General features: G+C 42.9%; 1 protein-coding gene across 2 annotated transcripts in view; it reads right to left on the bottom strand.

Annotated features, from left to right (window-relative positions):
- TENM4 (teneurin transmembrane protein 4) overlaps positions 1 to 26,733 on the bottom strand; it is an 887,828-nt gene that overhangs the window by 693,837 nt on the left and 167,258 nt on the right. For both annotated transcript variants that reach the window (XM_049889686.1, XM_049889688.1), the window contains exon 4: positions 14,689 to 14,744. In XM_049889686.1, coding sequence (XP_049745643.1) covers positions 14,689 to 14,744 — 56 coding nt within the window. The remainder of the gene's footprint in view (positions 1 to 14,688; positions 14,745 to 26,733) is intronic.

Below are 26,733 nucleotides of genomic sequence, written 5' to 3'. Positions count from 1 at the left end.
GTTTTGTGAGGAAGAAAACACAAAAAGAACTAAAATAAGTTTGTTGGGAAGGGTCATAATGAGATATCCACAAATAGCTTGTTGGACAAGCTGTCTGCATAAACCAAATATATTTGGGAACTTGGTTTGGGAGCTTTGGTGAAGCAGCCAGACCAAGAAATGAAAACTGACAGAAGAAAGAAGAATCAATAACCATAAATCCTTGTATTGGCACAGTTTCTTTCTGTAGCATACTCTTACGTATGTTAACATGCGATATTCAGAGAATGGCAGCAAGGGAAGTATTATTATCCAGTTTTACAAATGAAAAGACTAAGTCTTGGAGAGATCAAGAAAGTATTCTGTCTTCATAAAGCCAGTACATGGGGACCCCTTCCACTTCACCATAGCCACCTCTTCTTCTAAGGAACCTTGGCTAAATTCACCGGGAAGGAAGATGGTGGGGGGAGGTGCAAAGCAGCAGAAAATGAACAGAATTCAGGAGTTTTCTCCAAGTCATTGCTGCTAAGAGAAACTGAGGCTATACCCTGTACCCCTTGGTGTCCAGTGAGAAACCATGCCCATTGGAGATCCCAGAACCCATCCAGCCCTGGATCATCCAACAAAGATTTGAGCTCCTTGAGGAAACAGTCATGTTCTGTAGGTCATCAAATGTCTTAATAAATTCTTCACCAATAATCTCACCAAGTAATGCATGAGGTGAAGATGGGGAAGAAAAATATAGTATTATACACAGAGTACCCACTGTGTACACGGCATCATATAAAGGCACTTCCGCAACTGTACAGCCACTTGAGACATTATTATAACAGCCAATGTATACACTGACATTGAGTTAACACTGAGGGCTAGAGAGGTCAAGTGATTAAAGTCACACAGAATATCTGTAGCAGAGACAGGAATGAAAACCCAAATCAGGCCTCTCTTTCTACTCACCGAGAGGATTCTTAATTCCTCCCTGTCCAAAGAAGTCATGATCTCGAGGGCAGAAGGTAGAATCAACAAGCTGACCGGAAAAGCTCAGAAATCTCACACCATCAGGAGTCCGCTATTTAAACAAAACTAAAACACAAGCCCAAATCTAAACTGAGGGAGTGGATACTGGTGTCCCCAAGGGCCTATCCCTATATCTAGTACCGAGTAGGGGCTGCATACATCCTTGCAAGCAACAGCCTCACCACTGATCCTTTGTTTTTATGAATCCGGCCCTCGGCTAAAAGCAAAGGACCTCTGTTTACCAAATTCATCTTCCTTGAAGGAAGAGGATGACAGATGAGAGTGAAGACCTTCAGCACAGAGACCCAGGCGGGTCCCCCCAGTGATGCTGCCAGGCTTCCGGCAGCTAGTCAGCTGGACTGACCACAGTCTCATTTATCAAGAGCCATAACAAGTCCATTATTTGGCTTTAGTGTCAGGCTCATCCCATAAGCTCTGACAGCAAGTTTGTGATCCCAAATGCTCCTTTGCATTGACGCATCCCTGGAATTAAATGAAACAGATAGCTGGAAGGCCCAATGGATGGGCTGTGCCCAGCAATCTACAAGTACCCTGTTCAGAGAAGCAGAAAGCTCTCCAACCTACCCATTGGGTGGGGGTGACTTCCAGCACTTCTTTGCAGTGATTTTCAATGACCTGTGGGAATAACAACTGAAGTTTGTAGGATTTTCAGCTAGGCAACACTTAATAAGAAGAACCTGGAGTCATCAGGAATCACCTTAATATCTAAAAGGTATAAAAGAAAAAACATAGTCTTTTGGGTTCAACAGAGCTAAGATAAATGCTTGGCCCTGCCTCTGGCAAGATAACTCATCTTCAGAAAGCATCTTCACTTCTCTAAGCTATAGTTTCTCCATTAGTTAAACAAGAATGTAATTTATTGGTTCACCAAAGAGGCCAATCAGATAACAGATTCTGCAGGTGATTACTAATTTGAAACAGGGGTGAAGGAGAGCTGTCTCAGGTGGGCTGATGGTTAAAATGGTAGGGATGGATGAGATGACCAGAAACAGTGTGTGGCGAAAAAGAAAAAGAAGGGAAAGAAATGAACCATGGGGAAAACTGCATTTAGTAGAGTAAAAGGATTCAGAGCTCAAATAGAATATGGTCAGAGGGGATAGCAGGAAAAGTATAAGAAAGTCACATTTTCCGGTAGACACGTCAGGGAAATTATCTAAGGTTTGCCAACTGCTCAATCTTAAAAGAGCAATCATAACACTGGAGACTTATTATTACACCATCAATAAATGTCTCCTACAGATGTAAAGGCCAAAGGAAGCAAATGGGTTCCTTCTCACGAGCCAGTTCCAAATGATTGATAATGTTTATCTAGGGCAGTGCATTTGAAAAATTCTGAGACCTCATCTGAACACAGGGATGAAGAGAGTTGTTTCAAATACTGATGTCTGCAGTGGGATGGCTTAGCCTGGAAGCTCAGCTGAAACCTGTCCATCACGGGTGACCCTGCTGGTATTTCGAATACCAGTGGCATAGCTTCCAGCATCACACCAGCGCGCAAGCCCCGAAAGTATAGCAAACTGACAGACATGTGGGGCTAAGACAGACTAGGAGGAAGGACCTGGCAGTCTACTTCTGAAAGGAATTAGCTAGTGAAAATCTTATGAATAACAGCAGAACACTGTCTGATATAGTACTGGAAGATGAGCCCCTCAGGTTGGAAAGCACTAAAAATATGAGTGGGGAAGAGCTGCCTCCTCAAAGTAGAGCCTACCTTAATGTTGTGGATAGAGTCCAGCTTTGGGACATTCATGTGCTAATGTGGCAAGACTCCAAATGAGAAGAAACAGCTGCAAACATCCATTAATAATCAGAATATGGAATGTACAAAGTATGAAAAAGAAAAAAGAATTTTTTTTTTTTTGTTGAATCTAGGAAAATTGGAAATCATCAAAAATGAAATGGAACACATAAATATTGATATCCTAGTGTTAATGAGCTGAAATGGACTGGTATTGGCCATTTTGAATTAGGCAATCATATGGTCTACTATGCCAGGAATGACAAACTGAAGAGGAATGGCATTGCATTCATCATCAAAAAAGAACATTTCGCGATCCATCCTGAAATACAATTCTGTCAGTGATAGGATAATATCCACATGCCTACAAGGAAAACCAGTTAATACAACTATTATTCAAATTTATGCACCAACCACTAAGGCCAAAGACGAAAAACTGAAGATTTTTACTAACTTCTTCAGTCTGAAATTGATCAAACATGCACTCAGAATGCATTGATAATTACTGGTGATCGGAATGCGAAAGCTGGAGACAAAGAAGAAGATTGGTAGTTGGAAAATATGGCCATGGTGATAGAAACTACACTGGCGATCTCATGAGAGAATTTTGCAAGACCAACAATTTCTTCATTGTAAATACCTTTTTTCACCAACATAAATGGAAACTATACAATGGACCTTCCCAGGTAGAATACACAGGAATCAAATTGACTACATCTAATTTTTTTTTTTTTTTTTTTTATGGAAAGAGAACATGGAACAGTTCAATATTATCAGTCAGAACAAGGCCAGGGGCTAACTGTGGAACAGACCATCAATTGCTCATATGCAAATTCAAGACGAAACTGAAAAATATTAGAGTAAGTCTATGAGAGCCAAAGTACAACGTTGAGCATATCCCGCCTGAATTTAGAGACCATCTCAAGAACAGATTTGATGCAGTGAGCACTAATGACTGATGATCAGACGAGTTGTGGAATGATATCAAGGACATCATACACGAAGAAAGCAAGAGGTCATTAAAAAGACAGGAAAGAGAAAAGATGAAAATGGATGTCCAAAGAGACTCTGAAACTTGCTCTTGAACATCAAGTAGCTAAAATGAAAGGAAGAAATGAAGTAAAAGCTGAACAGAAGATTTCAAAGGGCAGCTCAAGAAGACAAAGTAAAGTATTAGAATGACACATGCAAAGACTTGGAGGTAGAAAACCAAACAGGAAGAACACACTTGGCATTTCTCAAGCTCTAAGAACTGAAGAAAAATTCAAGCCTCAAGTTGCAATACTGAAGAATTCTATGGGGAAAATACTAAATGATGCAGAAAGCATCAAAAGAAAATGGAAGGAATACATAGTCATTATACCAAAAAGAATTGGCCCATATTCAATCATTTCACAAGGTAGCATATGATCAGGAAATAATGGTACTGAAGAAATAAGTCCAAGTTGCACTGAAGGCTCCAAGAATTGACGTAATACCAATTGAGATGTTTCAAGAAACGGCTGCAGCATTGCAAATGCTCACTCATCTATGCCAAGAAATTTGGAAGAGAGCCACCTGGTCAACCAACTGGAAGAAATCCATATTTATGCCTATTCCCAAGAAAGGTGATCTAATTGAATGCAGAAATTATTGAACAATATTGTTAACATTAGATGCAAGTAAAATTTTGTTGAAGATCATTTAAAAGTGGCTGCAGCTGTATATTGACAGCAAACTGCCAGAAATTCAGGCCGGTTTCAGAAGAGGAAGTGGAACCAGGGATATCATTGCTCATGTCAGATGGATCCTGGCTGAAAGCAGAGAAAACCAGAAAGATGTTTACCTGTGTTTTATTGACTATGCAAAGGCATTCAACTGTGTGGATCACAATAAATTATGGATAACACTACAGAGAATGGGAATTCCAGAACAATTAATTGTGTTCATGAGGAACATGTACATAGATCAAGAGGCAGTCATTCGAACAGAACAAGGGGAGACTTCGTGGTTTAATGTCAGGAAAGGTGTGCGTCAGGGTTGTATCCTTTCACCATACCTATTCAATCCGTATGCTGAGCACATAATCTGAGGAGCTGGACTATATGAAGAACAGGGCATCAGGACTGGAAGAAGACTCATTAACCACCCGTGTTATGCAGATGACACAACCTTGTTTGCTGAAAGTGAAGAGGACTTGAAGCACTTCCTGATGAAGATCAAAGACTACAGTCTTCCGTATGGATTACAATTCAACATAAAGAAAACAAAAATTCTCACAACTGGACCAATAAGCAACATCATGGCAAAGGGAGAAAAGACTGAAGTTGTCAAGGATTTCATTTTACTTGGATCCACCATCAACTCCCATGGAAGCAGCTATCAAGAAAGCAAAAGATGCATCGCACTGGGCAAACCCACTGCAAGAGACCTCTTTAAAGTATTCAAAAGCAAAAATGTCACTTTGAAGACTAAGGTGTGCCTGACCCAAGCCATGGTGTTTTCAATTGCTTCTTATTCATGTGAAAGCTGGACAATGAATAAGGGACACCGAAGACAAATTGATGCCTTTAAATTGTGGTGTTGGTGAAGAATATTAAATATGCTATGGACTGCCAAAAGAGTGAATAAATCTTTCTTGGAAGAAGTACAACTAGAAGCAAGCATGGTGAGACTCTGTCTGACATACTTTGGACATGTTATCAGGAGGAATCAGTCCCTGGAGAAGAACATCATGTTTGGTAAAGTAGAGGGGCAGCGAAAAAAAGGAAGACCCTCAACAAGATGGATTGACACAGTGGCCGCAACAATGGGCTTGGGCATAACAACGATTGTGAGGATGGCACAGGACTGGACAGTGTTTCATTCCATTGTATATAAGGTCGCTATGAGCTGGAGCCGACTTGATAGCACCTAACGACAACAATAAGCAGTAGGATGAAGGAGGCCTGGCAGTGTAACAGTTAAACGCTCAGCTACTAACCAGAAGGTTTGTGGTTCAAACTCACAGCAGCTATGCAGGAGAAAGACCTGGCAATCTGCTCCCATAAAGATCACAGCCTGGAAAACCCTATGGGCAGTTCTACTCTGTCAAATGGGGTCGCTATGAGTCAAAATCAACTTAACAGCATGTAACAACAACAGTGGGATGTAATGAAAAAAATGGCAACCTGCATGCCATGTGTGCCACCCAGATACCCTCTTTGTGACCCGGGCACTCATTTCTCCAGCTGCTGGGACTGTTGTTGGCTACTGACAGCTCTCAGTTGAATCCTTCTCCAAGAATGTCCCTCAGCTGAAGAAAAGCTGCCTCACGTGGCGGCAGGCCAGTAAGTCCCTCTCCAAAGCTTCCCCTAGGATCAGCTGATGCCTTTGTTGTGACTACCTCGCAGTTCAACTCCTCCCTCCCTGATCCAATCCTGTTTCCCTTACTCCCCTACACTTGTTGATCCTGTAGGCAAGCCCCAATAAACTTTTTGCATGCAAATCCTTATCCTAGAGACTGATCCTTGGGAACCCAGCCTAATACAACATGTATTTGTCATTCCTGCACAAGCTATACCGCTCTAAGTCTAGAAATAACTTGCAATCTTTTATTTACACCTCAACAAAGACTCAGCTTTAGCAAATAGGATCAACATGCAAACCAACAGCTTTCTCTTTTTCCCTTGCTTGCAAGGAAACTCCAAGTTCTCCATTCTTTGCCTATCGTTGTTAGTTGCTGTCCAGTTAATTCCTACTCATAGGGACCCCATGTGTACAGAGTAGAACTGTGCTCCATACGGTTTTCAAGGCTGTGACCTTTCAGACGCAGATCACCAAGCCTGTCTTCAGAGGCACCTCTGGGTGGGTTTGAATGGCGAACCTTTTGGCTAGTACTCAAAACTTAACCATCTGCACCACCGAGGGCCTCCTCCTTTGCCTATATTAGGGGTATGTTTTTGCTTTAGGCTTGGAGGCTCTCTAGTCTAAGATGGTGCAGTGACTCTCTTTCTCTCACTCTCGGTCATTCTTCCAGCCAGGCTCTAACCCTAAAAGATACAACGTTTGTCCCTGACTCACTTTTTAGAATCGTTATAGGTCAAAGGTGTTCCCTGGAGGAGGTCCAATATATGCTAACAACTCTCACTGGCATGATGCTTTCAGTATATGTATTTCATAGACACAGGAACCCTTTAAGATTACTATTATTTCTTTTGAACAAAAGATACAAGAGACGTTAAATGACTTCCTAAATCTCATAGCAGGTTCATTGCAGAGCCTGGACTAGAATCTGGGTTTCTCGACTTTCAGACATATTATTCCAGCCATAGGCAGAAACAGCTTAGCTGGTATCTGCTGTCTTCTCAGGGGTCAGTGTATAATTTATAGAGAACACTGAGTCTATCCCATGCCTTTCTACTAATCCCAAGACTTCCAGGACCCTGGTGCCTTGGTACTGATCAGACCCACTGTCTGGACCAGGCATTGAAGAGCATCATGGAATCTAGGCAATGACTTAAGAAGCTGGCATCAGTATCCCTGCTACAACCCTCACAAACGGCCACCTTGTTCCTGTTTGGACCATTCCACTGACAAGGTGCTCACTACTTCACAAGGCTGCTCATCCTGTTGTCCCTTCATTTGTACAATGGGAATTATAACAAAAAGGGAAAGCTGTGACACTTAAATGAAATAATGAACACAAAGCACATAGTGTAGTACCCAGCATATAGTATGTTCTCAGAGAACAAAAGGTTTTTCTCTTACTGTGACAGAGAACAAGAAGAGAAGGGACTTAAGTGGTAGGGGGAGCGCCCTCAGCTCAGACACTGAACCAGAACCACTAATCCCCATTCAGGGATTAGTCAATCCTTACACAGCCCTGAGACAGGATCGAGGTAAGACAGAGGTTTGGTGTGTGGGCTCTGTAGCCAGATCACCTGGATTGGAGCTCTGCCATTTAGCTGTGTGGCTTTGGAAAAGCCACTCAATGGCTCTGTGCCTCAATTTCCTCATCTGTAAGGTGAGAAGAATAATGCTACTTACCTCATGGGATTGTCATATATAAAAACCCATTGCCATGGAGTTGATTCCAACTCATAGTGACCGCAAAGGACAGAGAAAAACTGCCCCACAGGGTTTTCAAGGAGCAGCTGGTGGATTTAAACTGATGACCTTTTGGTTAGCAACCGAACACTTAACCACAGCACCATCAGGGCTCCTTGTCATATATAGTGCTTAGAAATCTGCCAGGGACATGGTATATGTTGTTATTTTTATCATCATTCCCATTTTACAGACAAGGAAACTGAAGCCAAGAGATTAAGCCATTTCCCCAGGTTAAACAGCTAATGCAGAATACAACTTGGATTTAATTTGCTGAGTCCGAAGTACATGATCTTTCCTTTACATAACATTGCTTCTGCCTTTTGGCTTTTTTTTTTAAAGAAAAGGGGGAAGGAAAGAACAAATACTCGTAAAGAATTTCTGCCAGAAAAACTGGCAAGTCCTACTCAAGTGAGAGAGTTGTTTGTTCATAAAGGTATGGCTACCTGGATCTGGGAGTCATGTCCATGGGCAGGCAATAAAGCTTACTATGTGCCTCCTAAGGATACATGCCAATGGCTGGGACAGAAAAGGCAAATTCCTGTCCTTAGTTCTGCTACCTCAACAAGGTTGAGGCTTTTGCCTTTGGAAGTGAAGACAGCAGACAAATTGCCAACACCCATTGGGCTATGTGGGTTAGTGATATTCAGGTGACTCTACAGCCCTTGGAGGGATGGAGACACATGGCAAGCAGTTCCCAAAGACAAAAGAACTGCTCTATGTGGTTCAGAGCCTGGTCTGCTGCTGGTGCGGTATGCATACAATTAAAATGTAGGGGGCAGGGCCTTCTGGCTCTGCACAAAGGAAGGGATGAATGCAAGCTGGAGTGAAATTCAATATATTTACCAACTGATATGCACAGACAGTGACCAATCAGAACAGACATGCTGGCCAATGAGAATGGATGTCAGCTATAAATAAACAGCACGGCCATGATGGTATGTCCCAGCCAAAGTCTGTCTTGGCAACAAGGAAGACCACTGTGTAAACAGGGAGATGAAGAACAGCAGGGTAGGGGCCCAGGAGCCAATAGAGAATTGTCCACCTATTCTCAAGGGAAGTGCAAGTGTTATGGATTAAATTGTGTCCCCCTAAAATGTGTGTCAATCTGGCTAGGCCATGATTCCCAGTATTGTGTGATTATCCACCATTTTGTTATTTGAGATACAAATGAGAGAAGCAAGCAGAGAGACAGAAAGGCCTCAAGAAACAATAGCCTGTCACCTCACTACATTCTCTGAACTCCAAACAGAGCCTGGGCTCATGCAAAGGGAGTCCTAGCACTGTCACGAGTCAGCAGCCTGGCTCCTAGTCCTGCCCAGCCAGCCCCCAGAGTTAGTACAAGCCTCTGTCTTTTCAAGTTCAAATCTGCTTCCCTGTTGCTTAACTTTTCCTAAAAGTGTATGCTCTTGCTACCCTTTGGACAAAGTCACAAGGCGTCAAGTATCTTCTGGCTATGAAGTTGAGTACCGTTTCACTGGCTTGCATAAGATGAAGTTCCACATGACGAGTCATTGATCTGCAAGGTCTTGCAAGAAGGTACCAGAAGGGAGGACAGCAATGCACCAAGACTTTACCCCCGGGTCTGGCCTCATCCACGAATTTGTCCTCTGTAGTGTACTTGCCAAGCCCAAGAAAATGCCACTGAAACACTTCATCACTGTTCTCTGCAAAACTCCAAAGATCATGTCTCTTGATGTTTTATTACTTTGCTCCCACTGTTTCCTACAAATGGGGTCTACTCTCCAGGAAGGACACCCTTTTCTTGTTAATTTTATTACTAGCTGTTCATACTGTTTTTCATACATGACTATGGCTTCCCAGCCTTCAACAGCTTTGTTCTTTCTGGATGGAAACCTCACACAGCCCTGGATTAGCAGGCATTGGGTTTAAGTGACAACTTCTTAGGAATTAATGGAAGGAGCCACAGGCATCAGGTGTGGCTGTGAAGTACACTGGAACATCTGAGGGAGGCTGGTACCTCTGGACAAAGGAGGTGAATATAGTCAAGCATCAAGCTCTCGGGTCAGTCAGCCTGGGCCCAATTCTCAGTTCTGCTATGTACCAGCTGTATAATCCTAAGAACGTTACTCAAAACTCTTTAAGCTTCTGTTTTCTTAGTGTGAAGTGGGTGAAATAATAGTATCTATCTCATACTTTTTTTTTTTTTTTATCTCATAAGGTTGTATTAAGGATTAAGGAAAACAATATATATAAAACACTTAGCCCTTTGCCTAATACATAGTCAAAGATCAGTAGATTAAGCCTGTTATTCATTTAAACATTTATTAGTTAGTTGCTCTAAACCCTGTACCCTGCTAAAGACTGGAGATTCTAGTTTCTGCCTTCAAGAAACTTACAGTCCAGTGGGCAAAGGCCACAGGAGAACCAACAACTAGGATGCAACGTGGTGAGCGCTTTATTGATGATTACTTTTAAAAGAACTATCGCTAATAGGTGACAACAATTTTTTGGTAGTTATTGTGTGTTACAGGCTTTATCTAAGTGTCCAAAACACCTGGGTTCAAATCCCAGCATTATCACTGGGTAATTACATCATCTTGGGCATGTTAATTAACTTCTTTAAAACTTAGCAACTCATCTGGAAAGTAGATATGAACATTAGGAAAAAAAGTATACATAAGATATTACTACCATGCCTTGCACATAGTAGGTGCTTAATAAATGTCTATTGGCTAGAGGGCTTGAGTAAGCATTTAAAGCTGTGTAGATGGCTATCATTCCCTACCCCTGGAGGGTGAGTCTGGGTAAGTCTCAAGTGCAAGGCAACAATTCCATCCTCTTATGTGGCAGGATTGGGACGCTTGGTGGCTTATCTACTTTGGAGCCAGATCTGAGCCAGTGACTGGAGCCACAGGGATCAGAGGCTGGCTACTCCAATGGAGCTGCTGGCAAGAACCAGGCAGAATGTTCTAAATAGGAGGCAGGTCCTCCGGGACCGTGGTGGATGATGCTGAAGGGGGGTAGACAGAAGAAGGGTCATGCTCCAAGAGCTGTTGGGTGATATGTGCTTTCCCAGGTGGCCACAATGTTGCATCACCATCCCCTGGCCCCACCTTGCAGCCAGGATGACTTATACTGGCTCCAGGTCAGGCAAGGCCTTCAGGAGGCCGACAGTAGGCAAGTCACATCATCTTTCTCTGTGTCCCATTTTCCTTATCTGTCTAATCAGGGGAATAATCCTAGCCCTGCCTTTAAAGCAGGGTTTCTGAGAGCATGAAATATGAAAGAGCCTTGAGAAATATAAAGTACTACAAAAATCAGGCATTATTATTACTAACATCATTACTACTACTATTACAACTCCTGACAACTGTTACTTACCAATCTCTCACTATAAGTCAGGTACAGTTTGAGAATTATCACTAATCCTCCCTATAACTTACTACCTAAAAGATGAAGAAATTGAAGCTGAAAGAGACAGGGTACTGCTAGCCCCCTTACTGACTTAGTGTGAATTTGATAAAGGCACCCCTTTCTCTGGGCAGATGCAGGACCCTGGGGCGCGTGGCTTGGTATGTGGAATTTGGGCTGGTTTTTAGCTCCCATTTGCCCTTTGACCAGGCAGCCTTACTCAGGACCCTTCCTCAACAACAGCTTGCAACAACCTTCCCAGAGAAGGTGAGTAGGTTGGTGCAGTAAGAGGTGAAGCCAGGACTCAATGCAGGCCTGTTATATTATACAAGGTATGAGTGCCCCACCAGAGCAATCCTCTCCCTGGAGCCAGTGGCTTCAATTGGACCACAAATGTTGGCTGGCCCCCTCCTGCACATGCAGCCTCTTGCAGGGTACCGTGAGGGTGAACACAGATGATGCAGGCAGAACTCCAAACCTCGGGGGTGCACTGCCCCTGAGAAGGAGCGGTGCAAATCAGAACACACGAGCCCCAGAACAGAGCCTGTGCACAGAGAACAAAATTGTAGAAACCCAGACCTGTTTACAGGAATGAGCACTCTTGTAGCACTGCCTGATAAGTCTGTTGCTAAGCCTGCCTGGCTTCCCATCACAGAGCACCTCGCTTTTGCCTCAGGAAAGATAATCACTCTGGGAACGGGCTCTCCTTAGGAGACCTGGCAGAATGCTTTCCATCTAGAGTGAAACCTACCTTTCAACAGAGCCTCACCTCCTCCCATGTCAAACAAGGGGAAACCCAATCCATAAAGGAAAGGGTTTGCACACACACTGTCCTGCTGGGTGTCTGTGGCTGTAACTGGCCCCCGGGAAAAGGAAGGTCTCTCAGCTCAGAGTCCCTCCTAAACAAAGACCCTAAAGTTTCCTGCTGGGACAACACAGGACACAGGATGCTCAGATTCCAGGTGTACTCGAAGCTATGGTCTGTCAGTCCTGACACCAGCCCTGTCTGTGTCCAGATCCAAGTGGGGAGATCAGACAAGCACTGGGGTGGGGGTGGAAGTGGGGCTGGGGAGGGAAGAAGGGGGAGAAAGGGCTTTGGTGAGATCAATACAAATAGCTGGGGTTTTTATCTGACCCCAAAGAAGAGGGCAAGGGAGCGCTTTGTGATCCAAACCAGGATGAAAGGATGGCTGGCCTTCTCTTTTAATCAAAGAGTTTAATGACGCTTATTAAAAGCCCATTTCTGGGTCCTGTTGAAAAATTACACCCTTAAGTGTTTTTTTTTTTTTTTTAATGAGAATTGCCTCCTAAGTATTTAACACACACATACATGCACTCTCTATAAACCCCGTACCTCACATGTGCATATACACAGTTCCCACAAACCTCGCACCTCACATATGTACTCACACACTTCCCACAAACCCCACACCTCACACATGCATGCTTACACTTCTCACAAACCCCACACCCCACAAATGCACAAGACACTCCCCACAAACCCCGCACCCCACACATGTACTCATACACTTCCCACAAACCCAGCACCTCACACATGCACACTCACACTTCCCACAAACCCCACACCCCACAAATGCACACAGACACTCCCCACAAACCCCACACCCCACATATGCACACTCACACTTCCCACAAACCCTGCACTTCACACATGCACACACACTTCCCACAAATCCTGTACCCCACACATGCACAAAGATACCCACAAACCCCACACACTACACATGCACACTCACACTCCCCACAAACCCTGCACCTCACACATGCACACACACACTTCCCACAAACTCCACACCCACACATGCACACACTCCCTACAAACCCTGCACCTCACACATGCACACAGACACCCCGCACAAACCCCACACTCCTCACATGCACATAGATACTCCCCACAAACCCTATACTCCACACATGCACACAGACACCCCCCATAAACCTCGTGCCCCACACACGCACATACACGCTCCCAACAAACCCCACAGGCCATGCATGCACACAAACGCTCCCCACAAATCCTGTACGCCCCATACGTCATACACACATAGGTACATCTACGTCAAGGGTGCCACCATTCAAAACACACACACACGCCGTGGAATTAAAAATCCAGGTTCAGTCCTGATATTATTGATGCACCCTTTGAAACTGCAGAATTTGAACGAGCCCAAGAGTTTCATCCTCAAGGAGTTTTCATCCAGACCAAACAAACAGCACAACCCCTAATCCGTAGCAGGCTCCACGTCTTGCCTAAGGCAAGGCAACTTGTAAAAGCAGAAGCTACCATGCTTGTCTTTAGAGTCCAGGTGCACTAGTTTAACGGAAAGCAGCAGTCCTTAGCACAGTCACCAAAGACAAAGGGAGCTGTGTCCCCTGGCCCGTGGTGGAGCCTCTCTGATAGGCTAAATCTCAGCTACATGGAGAGGCCAGCCTGGGCCAGGGATGTATTTCTCTATGCTTATCTGCTTACTCTGAGCCCAAGGCTGCCTTCACTCACAGCAGAGATGGTTTTGCTTTCTGAACAATCAGGGAGACCTGAGGAAAGAATCCCTTGCTAAAAGTATCCCTCCACCAGCTATCCTTGTGCTGGATCCTTCCATGACACTCGCTGCTAAGGGGTAGGGTACAAAAATACTAGTTCAATGCCAAAACCAATGGGTAGAGAAGTCTGCTATTATTAGATATAAAGGTGTTAGAGTCAGTAAATCTTGGTCCCAAGGCCAGCTCTGACCCTTACTCAGTGTATGGTCTTGGTCACTTCTCTGAGCCACAGTTTTCTCCTCTGCAAAATGGCAATAAAAACTTTTTTCATCTTACAGAGTTTGAGGGAGATCAAAAATACTCTTCAAACGCTAAACTCAAAGAAGTTGCTAGAAATTCTCATGAGGAAACAGAGTTCAGAAATTGGGGTGTGAGCTCCTCAAGGGCAACTCTATGTTGTATTTATCTTTTCCTTCCCAATGCCTGGAACAGAGGCAGGCACCAAGTATTCTGGGGAAAAACAGTTTGAAGGATGAATGAAAAATAAGCAAATCTATGAGTTAAGGTCATGGATGTCCAAGGTCACCAAGCAGGTCAGTGTGGGACTTAAACCCAGATCCTTTTGCTCCCTTGTCCAGGGCTCTCTTCTAAATGCACCAAACAGTGGGTCTTTTGAAGGGTCAGTGAGTCTCCAACAGCCACAGGGTGGGCCAGGTTTTACTGTTCCCAGGGAAGACTCAACAAGGGCCAGGTAGAGCCGAAGAGGCGTTTACAAACTCACCTGTTAAACATCCCAACTCGACACTGGGAACAAACATCAACGACAAGTACAAATAATACCAAACATCTCAAACCAACGTATCTTATTTCCTGCCTTGAACTGCACAAATTAGAAAAGTCATAAGACTGGGACAACGGGCCCAGAGAGATTTGGCCACGGAAAGCGGAAGCATATCTCTTTTCAGGTCCACTTTTAACACATCACTTACCTACCAACAGAGTGTCCGAGAGATCACTAGCCCTCTCTGATTCTCTGTTTCTCCATCTGTAAAACAAGAACATAAGCACAATCAATTCCCTGAGATCTCTGGACTAAAACAAATCATAGGTGTTATACCTAATCCAGGTGCCAACACTGTGAGCCCACCCAACTGGGGAAAATGGCCAATGGATGGAAGGGAATTATTTCAAAGATTAAGAATGATAACCAAAAAGTAAGTGTGATAATCTAAAGTTATGTGTCAAGCACATAACTCTGATGGTGCCCAACTCTTGGTACAGAAATTCATCCTTGTAACTATTCGGGCACTTATCTTTTTCACTGATGTCAAAAAGAAAAAAAAAATCACTAAGAATATCAGGAGAAATACAACAAAGAAAAGTGCCCTTACTTCAACACATTTGCTTCTAGCATTTTGGGGTATGTGGCTCAATGGTTAAGAGCTCTGCTGCTAACCACAAGGTTAGCAGTTCAAATCCACCAGCTGCTCCTTGGAAACCCCATGAGGCAGTTCTACTCTGTACTATAGGTCTCAATGAGTCAGAGTCGACTTGATGGCAATGGGTTTGGTTTTTTGGTTTTATACACAGACTTTAGGTTTTTTAGGGCAGGGGTTATAAATATGTACTGTATTGAAAGTACCATATAGAGCATAGTTAAACCCAGTGCTACACCATGACCCTGGCCCTTGTTATTAACTTGTTTTCATTCTTATCCCTTTTGTGAGCTCCACCAAGCATCTTTGAGGCCTCTGGTCAGGTCTTTGGCAAGGGCAGCCCAGTGGAGTGAGGAAGACAGGGCTTCAGGAGCCCTTGGGCTGGTATTTCTCTGTTCAAAGAGTTCATTTGCCCCATCTAGAAAATGAGGAAATTAGACTGGCTGATCTCAGAGACTCTTTTAGCTTGAAAAGGCTAGGCTAAGGAAAAGGGAAGGAAACTCATATATTTGAGTCCCTACTATGTGACAGCTTTTGAGCCAATAATATTATCTCATGATCCTTATAACTACCCTGGGAGACTATACGTGAGAAAACCACAATGCAGCGAGACTCAGCAATTCATCCAAGGCACACTGCAGTAATTTTGGTCCCGCCACAGCCATGTCTCACCTCAGCTATCATTTGATAGTTTTTCCAACTCTACTCACATTTTTTTTACATATATTTATCTTTAAAGGAATGTTTTCATTGCTACCTTCCTCTGCAAAAATATCTATGAAGTCATAGGTTTGAGGTGCGATCTGTATTCATTAAAAAAAAAAAAAATTGAAATTTGGAAACCCTGGTGGCGTAGTGGTTAAGTGCTACCACTGCTAACCAAAGGGTCGGCAGTTCGAATCCGCCAGGTGCTCCTTGGAAACTCTATGGGGCAGTTCTACTCTGTCCTATAGGGTCGCTATGAGTCAGAATTGACTCAATGGCACTGGGTTTGGTTTTTGAAATTTAAAATGCTCATCCATGTGCTACCTAAAATTGTCTCGTGTTTTCAGCCATTCCTGTACCAGACTCTGGGAAGGGTGGTTTTGGCCCCCTCACTGCGCCACAGTCAGACTGAGTTGGTTACCGCACCTAAGTTTGTGAGAGTTCAAAGTTGAAACAGAAAAACACCTAACACTTAGTGTAAGTCAAGAAAGTTGCCCAAGGTCACACAGCTAGGAACTGAAGAAACCAGAATCAGGAAACCCTGGTGGTGTAGTGGTTAAGAGTTACGGCTGCTAACCAAAAGGTCAGCAGTCGGAATCCACCAGGTGCTCTTTGGAAACCCTACAGGTCAGTTCTACTCTGTCCTATACAGTCACCATGAGTTGGAGCCTACTCGATGCCAACGGGTTTGGTTTTTTGGTTTTGCCCCTCCTCAAGCTCTGGTGGTACAGTGGTTAAGCACTTGGCTGCTAACCCAAAGGTTGGTGGTTCAAACCTACCAGCCGCTCTGAGGGAGAAAGACGTGGCTGTCTGCTTCTGTAAATATTACAACCTTGGAAACCCTATAGGGGCAGTTCTACTCTGCACATGGGGACACCATGAGTATGAATTGACTAAAGAGCAGCAACTAATAACAACAATGTTTGAGTCCACTGTTGTGGTTATTATTTACTGTCTTTCAACCCAAGGGGCTCATCGTTTAACACTATATCAGACGACAGTCTGTTGTGATCCATAAGATTTTCATCGGCTAATATTCAGAAGTCCTGTAGGGTCACTATGAGTTGGAATGGACTCAACAGCAACACATATGGCCTCTCCTCAGGTACCAAATCTCCAATCCCTGGCATCTGGCTGGCAGTGATATTCCGTTTCCAAATCAAGGGTCACCCTCTCTGTTACCATGCCAGCTTTTCCGTAAAATAGCTAGATCATATCGATGCATATTTGAGTTCCCAAAAGAAGCTGCATAATTTCTAAAACCAAGTTTAGTAAATGAGAACTGAAAGTAATTCTTAATTCAAAGATCCAAGAGAGTAGACAAGGAAATAGGAAGGGCTGATAACATAATTCCCAGGAACGCTACTGCCACAGCAAAAAAGGATAAAATCCCAACCAAGTTGGGGAAGTGGGAGAAAGTGGCAGAGTGACTGTATTGTTCCTTGATTGAAGCTGTTGTAGAGTGTCTTTCTAGGTGTTCTAAGCTTTCATGTCCTGTCATCTGGTCTAAAATTAATTAGCATGAATTTTTGTATGACCAGAGAGCAAGCAGGCTTTGGCTTCAAGCTTTCTTTCTGTAAATTTTCTCATTTCTGCACTGAATATGAGATTTGAAGCCGTGCAGAAACAAGAAAAACACACTGAGCCCTGATTATTCATTTCTGGTCCAATGACACTTCTTCCATGATGCCTTCCCCAATCAACCCATGTCAGATTAGACGCTGTCTCCTGGGCTCCCTTACTGTAACACTTATCACAGTAGCTATTATGTTGTAGTTATTGTTTCCCCTTCTTTGAAAGTATCATCTTTTTTCTGACTACATACCCATATATATAAAATACAATAAGGAGCAAGTATGCACTGCTAACATTGTAGATATATTTTCTTCTAAACCTTTCTGTACAAATACCCACACACAGAGACATTGATATACACATACATTCTGATATTTTACCGAATAGCATCATACTATGCACAAACTGATTTTAATCTAAAGGTTGCCCAGTCCAGTACCACCTATATGACTGTTGGTATGTTCAAGTCCCTGGGTGGCACAAATGAATGAGCACTTGACTAATAGCTGAAAGGTTGGATGGTTCGAACCCATCCAGGGACACCTCTACAGACAGGCCTGATGATCTGCTTCTGAAAGGTCACAGCCTTGAAAACCCTATGAAGCCGCTCTACTCTGCACATGGGGACACCATGAGTAGGACCTGACTCAACAGCAACTAATAACAACAAGGTGTGAGTCCACTGTTGTGGCTTTTATGTAGTGCCTTTCAACCCAAGGGGCTCATCTTTTAACACTATATCAGACAACAGTCTGTTGTGATCCATAAGGTTTTCATTGGCTAATTTTTTAAAGTAGATTGCCAGTCCTTTCTTCCTAGTCTGCCTTAGTCTGGATGTGCCACTGAAACCTATTCAACATGGGTGACCCTGCTGGTATTTGAAATACTGGTGGTGTAGCAGTATCATAGCAACATACAAAGCACCACAGTAGGACAGACAGATGTTAAATGGTTATATAGATAAGTAATTAATCCTCTACTGATAGATATACAGGCTGTTTCCAATTTTTTACTACTGTAAGTACTCTACCCATTGCCATCAAGTCAATTTCAACTCATAGCCACCCTACAGGACAGAATAGAACTGCCCCATAGGGTTTTCCAGGAGCAGCTAGTGGATTCAAACCGCCAGGCTTTTGGCTAGCAGCCTGAGCTCTTAACTGCTCTACCACCAGGGCTCCTAGGAAACTCTATGGGGCAATTCCACTCTGTCCTATACTGTCACTATGAGTCGTAATCAAATCGACGACAATGGGTTTGGTTTCTGGGTTTGGTAAGTACTCTAATACTTTTATATATATTTCTTTGTGTGGTTGTTTGATTATGTACTTACACTATTGCTTAATTTGTTTTTAATTTGTATTTCCCCCTACAAAAGGCTGTATCACTTTTCATTTCCACCAGCAGTACATGAGCATGCCAACTCCTCCTACTCTCATCAATATTAGGCATTAGCACGCTTTTTAAATCTTTGCTAATATGATAGGTACATGCTGCCTCGTTATTTTAATCTACATCTTTTAGAATCAATTCAACATCTTTTTTTATGCTTCTTGCCATTCATACTTCTTCTTTGGGGAACTGCATATTCACTGTTCTTTACTCATTTCTCTGTAGGGTGCTAGTCTCTTTCTTGTTTGGTACATGAGAGTTTGCCATTTCTCTGTTACCTCCATTATCTTTTTAGCTGTCTCCCAACATTGCTCAATCACAGTAAATGTCACCACCATCTACGAGTTGCTCTTACCAGAAACCTGGAGGCCTCCCTTACACCTCCCTACACATCACTAACCGCAGTCAATCACCAGACTCTTGGTCCTACCTCCTAAAAAAAAAACAAAAACCTCCTAAGCATATCTTAAATTGGTTCATTGTTTTTTTTCCCCTCTCCAGTGTCACAGCCCTTGTTCAAGCCACCATCACCTCTCACCTGACTTTTGCAGTAGCCTACCAACTGGTCTTCACATATCCTCTAATCCAATTCTCTCGCCACACAGAACTCAGGGGGACTTCTTTTTTTAATGCAAATCACATCACTTAACTCCCCTGCCTAAAACCCTTTGACAACTTCCTAGTCCATTGAAGATAAGACCCAGGTCGTTAATGTGTCCTTGTGCCCTACAAGGCTGCTTCTAGGACCTGGTTTCTGTACTGCTTGGCTATTACAAAATATCCATCTCCCCTTCAGTCCTTACACTTGAGCCACAGTGGTTTTCTTTTGGGTCCTCAAATATGGCATACTTCTTCCCTACTTAGGGTTCTGAACATGCTGTTTTCTCCCCTCTTTGCCTGGCTAACCCAGACTCATCTTTCAGGCTTCTCAGAGACGCCCTCCCTGAAGCCCTAGACTAAGTTAGCTCCTCTGGCTCTTTATTGGGATTCTCTCTTGTGGTACATCTCACAACTGTGATTCAGTACTGTCTGGCATAGTTTGTTTAATGAATACTAGACTGAAAGCTGCATGAGGGCAGGGGCCAAGTCTATCTAACCAGGACTACCTATTCAGAACTCAGCATGGTTCCTAGCACATCACTAGGCACTCAGCAAATACATATTACATTCATTTCTTTCTAAATTTTTTAAAAAATTTTATTGTGCTTTAAGTGAAAGTTTACAAATCAAGTCAGTCTCTCATACAAAAATTGACATACACCTTGCTATATACTCCTAGCTGCTCTTCCCCCAATGAGATAGCACACTCTCTCTCTCCATCCTGTATTCCCGTATCCATTCAGCCAGCTTCTGTCCCCCTCTGCCTTCTCATTTCCCCTCCAGACAGGAGCTGCCCACATAGTCTCATGTGTCTACTTGAGCCAAGAAGCTCACTCCTCACCAGTATTGTTTTCTACCTTATAGTCCAGTCCAATCCGCCTGAAGAGTTGGCTTTGGGAATGGTTCTTGTCTTGGGCTAACAGAAGGTCTGGGGACCATGACCTCCAGGGTCCTTCTAGTCTCGGTCAGACCATTAAGTCTGGTCTTTTTATGGGAATTTGAGGTCTGCATCCCACTGCTCCCTCAGGGGTCCTCTGTTGTATTCCCTGTCCGAGTGGCCATCAGTTGTAGCTGGGCACCATCTAGTTCTTCTGATCTCAGGCTGAGGTAGTCTCTGATTTATGTGGCCCTTTCTGTCTCTTGGGCTCATAATTACCTTGTGTCTTTGGTGTTCTTCATTCTCCTTTGCTCCAGGTGGGTTGAGACCAATTGATGCATCTTGCTAGCATTTAAGACCCCTGATGTTACTCACCAAAGTGGGATGCAGAATGTTTTCTTAATAGATTTTATTATGCCAATTGACTTAGATGTCTCCTGAAACCATGGTCCCCAAACTCCCACCCCTGCCACGCTGGCCTTCGAAGTATTCCGTTTATTCAGGAAACTTTTTGCTTTTGGTTTAGTCCAGTTGTGCTGACCTCTCCTGTATTGTGTGTTGTCCTTCCCATCACCTAAATTAGTTCTTGTCTACTACCTAAATAGTGAATCCCCCCTCCTTTCCTCCCTCCCTCCCCCTTCTTGTAATCATCAAAGAATATTTTCTTTTCTGTTTAAACTATTTCTTGAGTTCTTATAATAGCAGTCTCATACAATATTTGTCCTTTTGCAATTGACTAGTTTCACTCAGCATAATGCCTTCCAGATTCCTCCATGTTATGAAATGTTTCACAGATTCATCACTGTTCTTTATCGATGCATAGTATTCCATTGTGTGAATATACCATACTTTATTTATCCATTCGTCTGTTGACGGGCACCTTGGTTGTTTCTACCTTTTTCCTATTGTAAACAGTTCTGCAGTGAACATGGGTGGGCATATATCTGTTCATGTGATGGCTCTTACTTCTCTAGGATATATTCCAAGGAGTGGGCTTGCTGGATCATGTGGTAATTCTATTTCTAGTGTTTTAAAAAGGAAGCGCCAAATCGATTTCTAAAGTGGTGTACCATTTTACATTCCCACCAGCAGTGTATAAGTGTTCCAGTCTCTCCACAGTCTCACCAACACTTATTATTTTGTGTTCTTTGGATTAATGCCAGCCTTGTTGGAGTGAGATGGAATCTCATTGTAGTTTTGATTTGCATTTCTCCAGTGGCTAATGATCGTGAGCATTTCCTCATATATCTGTTAGCTATGTGAATGCCTTCTTTAGTGAAGTGCCTGTTCATATCCTTTGCCCAAATTTTAATTGGGTTATTTGTCTTTTTGTTGTTGGGTTTTTGCAGTAACATGTAGATTTTAGAGATCAGCCGCTGATCAGAAATGTCATAGCTAAAAACTTTTCCCAACCTCTAGGTAATCTTTTACTCTTTTGGTGAAGTCTTTGGGTGAGCATAGGTGTTTGATTTTTAGGAGTTCCCAGTTATCTAGTTTCTTTTCTGGTGTTTGTGCTTTGTTAGCAATGTTCTTCATACTGTTTATGCCATGTATTAGGGCTCCCAGCAGTGTCCCTATTCCTTCTTCCATAATCTTTCTTCATTTTAGATTTTATATTTAGGTCTTCGATCCATTTTGAGTTATTTTTTGTGCACTGTGTGAGGTATGGGTCTTATTTCTTTTTTTTGCAGATGGATATCCAGTTATCCCAGCACCTTTTGTTAAAGAGGCTCTCTTTTCCCCATGTAACTGACTTTGGCCTTTATCAAATATCAGCTGCTCATATGTGGATGGACTTATGTCTGGGTTCTCAATTCTGTTCCATTGGCCTACGTATCTGTTGCTGTACCAGTACCAGGCTGTTTTGACTACTGTGGTGGCATAATAGGTTCTAAAATCAGGTAGTGTGAGGCCTCCCATTTGTTCTTCTTTTTCCGTAATGCTTTACTTATCCAGGGCCTCTTTCCCTTCCATAGGAAGTTGGTGATTTGTTTCTCCATCTTATTAAAAAATGTCGTTGGAATTTGGATCGGAATTGCATGGTATCTATAGAGCACTTTTGGTAGAATAGACATTTTCACAATGGTGAGTCTTCCTATCAACGAGCAAGGTATGTTTTTCCACTTATGTAGGTCTCTTCTGGTTGCTTTCAGTAATGTCTTGTAGTTTTCTTTGTATAGGTTCTTTTACGTCTCTGGTTAGATTTATTCCTATGTATTTTATCTTCTTGAGGGCTACTGTAAATGGTATTGATTGATTTCCTCTTCAATGTTCTTTTTGTTGGTGTAGAGGAATCCAACTGATTTTTGTATGTTTATCTTGTATTCTGATAAATTCATTCCTTTCTTAATTTTTTAAAACAATTTAGAAAACCTATCTGTGGAATAGAATATTATTCAACAATAAAAAGAAATGAGCTATCAAGCCACAACAAGACATAGAGGAATCTTAAATACTTTATTACTAAATGAAAAAAGCCAGTCTGGAAAAGCTACATTCTGTATGATACATTGTGACATTCTAGAAAAAGCAAACTAGGGAGACAGTAAGATGATCAATGGTTGCCCGAGATCCAGGGGAGCTACAGAAAACAGGTGGTACACATGGGCATTTCTCAGGCAATGAAACCATTCTGTTGATACTGTGATGGTGGACACATGGCACTATGCCTTTGTCAAAACTCATAGGTCTGTACAACACAAAGAGTGAACCCTAATAATAATAATATATCAACAATGCTTCATCTATTGTAACAAATGTATCACATGAACGTAAGATGTTAATAACAAAGGAAACTGGGGCAGGGAGTATATTGCAACTGTACTTTCTGTACAGTTTTTTAGTAAACATAAAACTGTTCTAGAAAATAAAATTTATTAAAAAACGAAACAAACAAGCAACAACAAAAACTATGCATTCCAAGGACCAAGCAATCACTTCTAGGTTTTATTGATGGATTAATTATGGGTCCCCTGTGCCTTCTGTCTTAATATTTTAAAATAAATTTGCATTATATAGCTTTACTGACTTGATGGTTTTCTTTCTATAGATCAATACCTACATTTATGAATATTTCCTCTTAGGTTATTTTCCTGAATAAAGGAAAAAAAAAAAAGTGAACGGTAGGTCAGAAAGGCTCAGATCTCCTATAGCTACATCTCTGTCCTGCTCTCTAAGTCTAGCTTGTCTTCAAAACTCAGCATTCAGCACACTGAATTTAGTGAAATTGTTTACTCCTGCCCCTGTCCTCTAGGGCCATGGGATAGAAGTTGGAGATCAGGCTGGGGTGTGCAGCCACTACCTCCTTGGTTTAATTTGGATTCTTCTCAAGCTAATCATGGAGGGCTACTTTGGGCATAATGGTCAGTTGCACTGAGGGTGTCAATGGACTCACTTTGGTCAACTCTAGCCACTCTGAAGTACTTGGACATAAAGTGGAAGATGAATAGAGGATCAGAGATTTTTTAAGCACTGGTGGCACAGTGGTTAAGAGCTCAGTTGCTAACTAAAAGGTAGGGAGTTCAAACCCACCAGCCCCTCCTGGGAAACCCTACTGGGCAGTTCTACTCTATCCTATTGGGTTGCTATGAGTCAGAATCAACTCAGTGACAATGGGTTTGGTTTGATTTTGGAATTATAGAGGGAAAAGAGGCTTGATGGTGCAAGGGTTAAGTGCTTGGCTGCTAACCAAAAGGTTGGTAGTTTGAATCCACCAGCTGCTCCGCAGGAAAAAGATGTGGCAGTCTGCTTCCATAAAGAGTACAGGCTTGGAAACCCTATGGGGCAGTTCTACTCTGTCCTGCGGTGTCACTAGGAGTTGGAATCAACTTGACAGCAACTAGTTTTTTTTTTTTTTTTTTTTTTTGATGGAGGGCTCAGGCTCTGGCCCATGCTAAGGGAGGCACAGGAGAAGAATAAGAGCTTGTTTCCAACTCTGTAGAAGATTGGGTTTCAGTTGGGAAGACAAGATCATGATGGTCTAAATAGTCTGGGTCCTGTCTTTGTCTTCAGCCTCATCCCTGGCTACTCCTCTGAGTTGCCGCTTCAAGATTCTTTTTGTTTGAACATGCCACACCTTCTACCTGGAGTGTCCTTTCCCATCTAAAGAATCAAGGAGAGTGGTTAGGATACCTAGTGGGACTCAACAAGTCTTTGTTTAATGTTGTTAGAAAGCAAGGGCTCTGGAATCAAAGCCCTGTGGTTTTATCTGAAATGTGGGGTTAGTAAAAACCCCCATTCCTCGGATTGCTGCAATGCTTTTGTGCCTATCACCTTGCGAATGATCAGTAAATGTCAGTGAGTGTGGTGGTTGTTGTTATTATTATTTTAGTTAACAATGTCCTAAATGCTTTACCAATTTTAATTCATTTAATCCTCATAAACAATTCTGTGAGGTAGGTACTACTGTTTTCCTCATTTTGTAGATGGAAATTGAGGCCCTGAGAGGGTAATACGATTGTCCAAGGTCATACAATAAATAGTGGAGCCAGGATTTTGAACTCAGGCAGTCTGGCTCAGGAGGTCATGCTCTAAGCCCCTCTATTATTAATCATAATTATTATTATTTAATGAATTACCATAATTTTTAGTTAATAATTACTATTCATTATTATTAATGATGGGTGGGTGACCCACTCAGATAGGACTCTAAGAGCTGGGGTGGTTGGGATGGGGTATGGGATGGCAGGGAGCCAACCAAACTCACTGAGGTTCAAGACAGCCTTCCAGTTCCCGATGAGAACCAAGAAACTGAACAGGAAACTAAGGCAGAAGTCTAATTCTGTATGCTGGGCCAATACGGTGGGGGTGGGAATGGACAATGGGATGTCCATAGTCAGTCTTAGAAACTCTGTGGGCTGGAAAAAAGGCACCAGAATTTACAGGTCCCATCTACTAGGAGTGCTGAGGCCTCCATTGGGTGTCCCACTGTATCAGGATGGGCTCTAGGCCTGTGTGAGTCAGGGCCTGTGAGGTAAGGGCCCCAGTGACTCAACAAAGCAAGTCTGGAGAAGGCATAGGCTACTGCCTTCTTTATGGAAGTTCCAACAGCCCCTGCTCACAAGGTCCCAGGGACCCTGGGGCTCAGAGCTGCTTCTTGAGCTCTAAGAATCTCCTCTTCAGATGTGGAAGCTGATTTCAGGAAATTCTGTTGATCCAAGCTAAGCCGATCATATTGCTGCCAGATGTCTGAGTAACGAAGCATTTCCCCCAGAGGACCACGGTCTATAGTTTCCAGCTTCATCATTATTGGTGCTTGCATTTTTTTTTTCCCTTGGACTTCTGCTACAGATTAGGTCCCCCAAACATGTTCACTTTTGCTTTCTTCTGGGTATTTCAAAGATTTTGTCCCTTCTCACTCCCTCTTGGTTTGATTTCATTTTTTTTGTGTGTGCTAGGGATGGTCTGACACAATTTAGGATGTGAAAATTGTACTCTAACCACAGGGCCTCAGTGCTAACAACCCAATAACCAACTATGGCTGGGCAGAGTCAGGAGTGAGATTCTGATGAATTACCTGGCCTTCCAAGGACCAGCCTGGCCTCCTCTGGGTGCTCTTGAGCGAGCTGCCTTATCTGCAGTTGCTCCCTAGGGGAGGTGTCCTACATCAAGTTGCTGTCAGAATAAGATAGTTTTCTGTGTCGTCTGGCCGAGACAATGATGGTTTCATTATTTACCTAAAAACATGAAGACACTCAACAATAATCTAAAATGTTGCATGATATTCTTACTTCTTTTCCACCAGGCCCACGGACACCATGTGAGACAGTTTTTTTTTTTTAATCTTTAAAAACCAAGCAAGTCGGTTCTTCTCAAAAGATCAACTTTCCCCATGTAGTGGCTTCATGTACTCATCCCTTTACTCAGCAAGCATTTACTGGCTGCTTACTCTGAATCAGATCTAGACTGAAAGAAGTGGCTGAGAAAAGTGGAAAGAGCATGGGCTTGACCCATGGTCACATCCCAGCCCTGATTCTTATGAGCTATGTGACACTGAGAACGTTATTCAACCTCTCTGAGCCTCAGCTTCCTCATCTGCAAAATGGAGATTTGTATCACAACCTTCCAGGGCTGTTGTAAGAATTATATGGGGTAATATTTCTCAGGCACCTAACCCAAGGTCTGTAAGTCAGTCCTTCATAGTGGTCACTGCTTTTATTACCTCTGTTACTGATAGCTGTCAATAAGATACGTTCCTTGCACTACCAGGGTATGAAACGTTACAGGTAGGATGAGTCTGTGCTCTACAGTGGGATCCAATGAGTTAGGGGTCAATTCTACCAGGATGGGAATAAGGAAGACAAGGTTCAGGCAAGACTCAGAAGCACAGTTTTAGCAAAAGGAAAGGTCCAAGTAGGAATGAAACGCAAGCCATTCTGAGAAGTGTAAACAACAGAAGGTTAGGTGGAACAGCGTCCACACAGGACGGCAAGGCTGGAGCATGGAAGCCC

Source organism: Elephas maximus, chromosome 7 (genome assembly GCF_024166365.1).
Source record: "Elephas maximus indicus isolate mEleMax1 chromosome 7, mEleMax1 primary haplotype, whole genome shotgun sequence".
Taxonomy (NCBI): Eukaryota; Metazoa; Chordata; class Mammalia; order Proboscidea; family Elephantidae; genus Elephas; species Elephas maximus.
The sequence above is the reverse complement of the archived record's forward strand: the minus strand, read 5'-3'. Positions and strand labels throughout refer to the sequence as shown.